Source organism: Limulus polyphemus, unplaced genomic scaffold (genome assembly GCF_000517525.1).
Source record: "Limulus polyphemus unplaced genomic scaffold, Limulus_polyphemus-2.1.2 Scaffold5274, whole genome shotgun sequence".
Lineage (NCBI taxonomy): Eukaryota > Metazoa > Arthropoda > Merostomata > Xiphosura > Limulidae > Limulus > Limulus polyphemus.
The window spans coordinates 1-3,141 of NW_013670884.1; the positions used below are offsets into that span (position 1 = coordinate 1).

General features: G+C 30.9%; 1 protein-coding gene across 2 annotated transcripts in view; it reads left to right on the top strand.

Annotated features, from left to right (window-relative positions):
* The first annotated feature begins 200 nt into the window (after window positions 1–200).
* Window positions 201–3,141, top strand: part of LOC106472364 (single-stranded DNA-binding protein 2-like) — a 9,893-nt gene continuing 6,952 nt past the window's right edge. For both annotated transcript variants that reach the window (XM_013933003.2, XM_013933002.2), the window contains exons 1-3: window positions 201–246; window positions 1,145–1,215; window positions 1,932–1,995. In XM_013933003.2, coding sequence (XP_013788457.2) covers window positions 231–246; window positions 1,145–1,215; window positions 1,932–1,995 — 151 coding nt within the window. In that variant the 5' untranslated portion in view covers window positions 201–230. The remainder of the gene's footprint in view (window positions 247–1,144; window positions 1,216–1,931; window positions 1,996–3,141) is intronic.

Here is a 3,141-nt window from a genome sequence, read left to right on the forward strand (position 1 = left end):
ACTGTTATGTGGTACATATAGTTTATTGTTAAATAATATAGTTATATGAAGCACGGGTTTTAACTGGTTTAGCTCGTGTTTTTATGTCACACATTGTTGCTGCTAAATTCTTAAAGAACAAATTTAATGAAAGTCTTTTTAATATTTCGTAAAAATTATGTTTAATGAGGAATGTTTGTTTATTTTTGATGATTTAGGGCCCTCCTGTGTCCAGTACAGGTCCACAGCTCATGTCAAACCATCAAGGTAAAGTAAAAAAAATGATTTATGTATTTACATGATTCGAGTCCTGCATATATTAGTAGTCAGTATAGTTTTTCTTGTCTTTCTTTGGACAGCCATGTCCCAGCATGTTAAATACAAACTTAAAAATGGTGTTATTTACTATAATTAAAATATTTCAAGCTTTTGACACCAAAATATATTTGTCATAAACTAGCTAAGAAAACAGAAAGAAACATTCACTAACTTTAAAATATTTCAAGCTTTTTTTACAGTATAAATACATTTGTGATACAACAGCAAAGAAAGCGCAATGAAATATCAACTAACTTTAACAATAGTTTGTATTTATAATTTTTTCTTAGATAATTTGTGTTTGTGGCTATAGAAAGAAGTAAAATAGTTGTCTTTCATCAATCTAAAGCCTGTTAAGTATTTACTAGTCTAATATGAGTGTAAAACTATTTTTTGATGTACTAACCCTAAGTAGACGTAAGAAATTTACTATTATAACTTTTTTACTTTAATAAATAAATTATTACACATTAAGAAAAGTATACAATTATAATAAAATAAAATAGAGTTAATAGAATATAAATAACGTTGACTTAATATCTCTGGATAACTGTATAACTGATTAGGTTTACTCTTGGCGGAAGATGTGAGCTGTATAACTGATTAGGTTTACTCTTGGTGGAAGTTATACAGCTCACATCTGATTAAGTTTACTCTTGGATGGAATATTTATTTGTAGCATTGGTTTTTAAAGATGTTTTGTGGGTCTGTTACACAGGAATTGTTACATTTATGTGTGTGCATCTGTAACCATATCTGTTATTGCACAAACTTGTGTGTGTTTCTTTTAATAACTATGATTTTCAGAGCTAATATTTTTGTAGTGAGTTTTGTTCTCTTTGTTCAGATTCATGTAATTCTGGAGGAGATGCAATGTACACAATGATGAAGTCTGTACCAGGAGGCAATATGCCAGGGGTAAGGAATTTCATACCAAGATAACAATCATTAGGTTAATAAGTAAACTGTTTGGTTTTCTGATCTTTTCAGAGAGGAATATTTTATCTTCTGTGTACAAAATACATTGAAATTTCATTTCATTTTAAAAAGACATTTCTAAAGAAAAGTGTGTATAGTTGGTGTGTGCATAAACAATTAACTTAACTGTTGGTAGTTAGCTATTCAGAAGAATATGGAAGTCTTAGAAGTATAAATACTAGTGCTGGTAGTAGTAGTCTGTTCCATCATCAGACAGTACAACATGGAAATATTTCCAATGTCAGCCCAATTGGAAAAGAGCTTTCAGTCTCAAGAGACGATACTATAAGTAATCTTGAATTTTGTGTCAGTACAAAAAAGCTGGTTTTTAATTCATACAGAATTAAAAATTTGCAATTAAAGTTTATAAAACTTTGTAATTACATGTTTCTATTTGATTATCTGTGTCGGCAATTGTAACAAATGTGTAAAGCTTATCTTTAGACTGTAACTTTTGCTCTGAAATAAAAAATGAAATAACCTGTAGATGTAGTAACCAACAAATGTTTCTTCATTACTGATAACATCGTAAAATACTGTTTTCCAAGTTCAGAATACCCGCTTTTTTTTTTTTACAAAAAGTAATGATAATTTATGATATTAATCACAATTTATAATATTAGTAATATTTCTTTGGTCGATCTTCTTTTCTTTAGTTTCCAATGGGGCCGGGGCCTGATGGTCCTATGGGACCTGACATGGGTGCATCTTTAATGAATGGTATGTATCATTGTGACAAATGTTTATCTGTATAGGTTTGAGTAACGTTTTAACAATAAAAGAACATTACTTGGAGCCTTTTGTCTCAACATAGAAATTAGTTAAAGCTAGAATAGTAGTGATCCATATCTTAATATTTATAATAATAATTAACATAATTAAAATCATTTGCAATAACAGATAAATATTTGAATAACTTTCATTTACTTATATGTGTTTGTATACAATACGCAAAGTATCAGAGATTTGTTGCACAACCACATATACATGTGAGTGCGATATATAAAGTATCTGAGGAATGTTGCACAACCATATATACACGTGAGTGCGATATGTAAAGTATCAGAGATTTGTTGCACAACCATATATACATGTGAGTGTGATATGTAAAGTATCAGAGATTTGTTGCACAACCATATATACACAACATTCCTCCAATACTTTACATATCTCACTCACATGTACATATGGTTGTGCAACATCTCTGATACTTTACATATCACACTCACATGTATATATGGTTGTGCAACATTCCTCGGATACTTTACATATCACACTCACATGTATATATGGTTGTGCAACATTCCTCAGATACTTTACATATCACACTCACATGTATATATGGTTGTGCAACAAATCTCTGATACTTTACATATCCACTCACATGTATATATGGTTGTGCAACATTCCTCGGATACTTTACATATCGCACTCACGCACAACCATATATACATGTGAGTGCGATATGTAAAGTATCAGAGATTTGTTGCACAACCATATATACAAACGTGAGTGAGATATGTAAAGTATCGGAGGAATGTTGCACAACCATATATACACGTGAGTGTGATATGTAAAGTATCGGAGGAATGTTGCACAACCATATGTACACGTGAGTGTGATATGTAAAGTATCAGAGATTTGTTGCACAACCATATATACATGTGAGTGTGATATGTAAAGTATCAGAGATTTGTTGCACAACCATATATACACGTGAGTGAGATATGTAAAGTATCCGAGATTTGTTGCACAACCATATATACACGTGAGTGTGATATGTAAAGTATCGGAGGAATGTTGCACAACCATATATACACGTGAGTGTGATATGTAAAGTATCGGAGGAATGTTGCACAACCATAT